General features: G+C 36.9%; 2 protein-coding genes across 2 annotated transcripts in view; both read right to left on the bottom strand.

The window, feature by feature from the left end:
* Positions 1-2,023, bottom strand: part of LOC105312637 (arp2/3 complex-activating protein rickA-like) — a 15,889-nt gene that overhangs the window by 4,707 nt on the left and 9,159 nt on the right. The window lies entirely within an intron of this gene.
* Positions 515-1,219, bottom strand: LOC109581717 (kelch domain-containing protein 3-like). The gene is made up of 2 exons (XM_019996072.1): positions 929-1,219; positions 515-878 (listed from the first exon to the last, which is right to left on the bottom strand). Exons 1-2 carry the CDS (start codon positions 1,162-1,164, stop codon positions 605-607), a joined length of 510 nt encoding a protein of 169 aa, XP_019851631.1. The 5' UTR covers positions 1,165-1,219; the 3' UTR covers positions 515-604.

The following is a 2,023-nucleotide window of genomic DNA, read 5'->3' on the forward strand; positions in this document are numbered from 1 at the left end:
AATATCATCAGCAGGAAATCCACCCACCACTAGTAGGTGTGATCCTGAGCTAGTGTTAATCAATACACTGGAATGACCACGTCTTTCCTTAGGCCATTGTACTGATCCTCCAGGATTAGATAACTTTGAACAATTCTAAAATAATAAAATTAAATTTAATTATCATAAACCACACCCACAAACTCAGTGTTATGAATAATAATACACACATACAATACATTATTAATTAATAATTAATGTAATTATACTAATAATACACTCACCACTGATGTATCAGTAAAATTAAGAATATATACATTGTTACTCTCTCCATTAGCAGTGTCACCTCCAAATAATATAGCACTGGAATTATTAATTGATGTTAAAGTGATTTGATAAATAGGAGGTGGTCTGTCTCCAGTGACAGTCGGTGATATCCATTGTCCTAAAAATATCAATAATAATAATTAGTGTGAATGGAATGCATTGGGTGGAGCAAACTAGTTGATATTTCTTTGATCATATTATCAAATAATTAGGAGTGACAACCATGAACAAACAAACAAGCAATTCTCAATGCAACCAGTCTGAGTGGAGAACCACCAAATAACAATACTTCATTATATTAATATAAACTGTATGTGCTCTGACCTGTTGAGAGTTTATAGAAATGAATCTCATTGCATCGTTGCCGCTCAGGTAATCCTTTAATCTCACTGTACTGGGCACCAGGTTGTTTGGGTGTATTATTAGAAGATGGCCCCTTTCCTCCAATTACTACAAGATAGTCCTCACCGTTCACTTTTATTGTTATCATGTCACAGAGGGACTTCATCATAGGACCATGATGGGATGTAGTAGGAGAGAGTTCCTTCCAATTGAAGGTATCAACATTAAAACTGTATAAAATATTAAATAATAATTATTTATCAGCAACTATTATGTTTACCTGTATAAACTATTATGATAACAGCTAACATGATTACACCATCCTCCGAAATAAAATATTTCCCTTCCAATGGCAGCAGCTACATAGTTCCTAACACCCAGTGGAGGGTTACCAGTGGTGGGTTTCTGCTCCCACCTACCAGTCCTTAGGTCACACACCTCCATCACAGAACACATTGATTTCTTCTTTTCATTATTATGTACTTTAGGGAGATCAGGCTGGGACCCACCCCACATGTACAGGTAGTCTCCTACCCGTACAGTAGAGTGTTCTCTCCTCTTCACTGGTTGATAGTCTATAGATAACAAGAGGTAACAGTAACTGAATGATACACTAATAGTAACAACACACCAGTCATAATCAAGTATAAACAAAATACTGACCTGGTGCTTCGGCTGCCATTTGTTTGGAAGTACCGCCCTTCTATGACGTCATACAAATAGTTTAATAAACAATTAATAAACTAAACCAGATGTAACGATATCAAAATTAATTTTGATAAAATTTTGCTTTGCAATTTTTAAAAATTAAAATTAAAAAATAAAATAGCAAAAGTATACCCTATCAACAAAATCTGCAGCAACAACAACAACAACAACAACAACAACAATAATAATAATAATAATAATAATAATAATAAGTCAATCAGCCAACAATGCATTATAGTTAAACAAATGTATGTTACATGTACATGTATATAAGTGTACATGTACATGTATTAGTGTATTATAGTATATGTATTGTTTTTAATTAAAGACATCCAGGAATCAGCTCCAGAAGGGGGAGGGGCAGCCCCGCCCCCTCCGCTAGTAAAACTATCACCAAACATATCCATACCACCTCCAAACCCACCCCCTGTCCCAGGGGCAGGGGGCAACGCACCAAAAGTATCGTCAAACCCAGAAGGGGCGGGGCCAGAAGTAGTGGGCGGGGCATCAGTGAAGTCTAAATCAGGTGGACGGTATGGTAGAGGGGGTGGAGTTTCTGTATTAGTGGGAGGAGCTTGGAATATTGTGGGAGGGGCCGGTTCAGGTTTTGATGTTGTTTTGTCACGAGCTATTGAGACCAGATCAGAGAATGCATCAATTTTGCCCC

The sequence above is a fragment of the Amphimedon queenslandica genome, unplaced genomic scaffold (genome assembly GCF_000090795.2).
Source record: "Amphimedon queenslandica unplaced genomic scaffold, v1.1 AMPQUscaffold_13423, whole genome shotgun sequence".
NCBI classification, from domain to species: domain Eukaryota; kingdom Metazoa; phylum Porifera; class Demospongiae; order Haplosclerida; family Niphatidae; genus Amphimedon; species Amphimedon queenslandica.

Coding starts and splice junctions, on each gene's coding strand:
- LOC109581717 (XM_019996072.1), bottom strand. CDS start 1,164: ATGTGGGGTGGGTCCCAGCCTGATCTCCCTAAAGTACATAATAATGAA. Junction 879..928: donor TATCATAATAGTTTATACAG/GTAAACATAATA, acceptor TATTTTATACAG/TTTTAATGTTGATACCTTCA.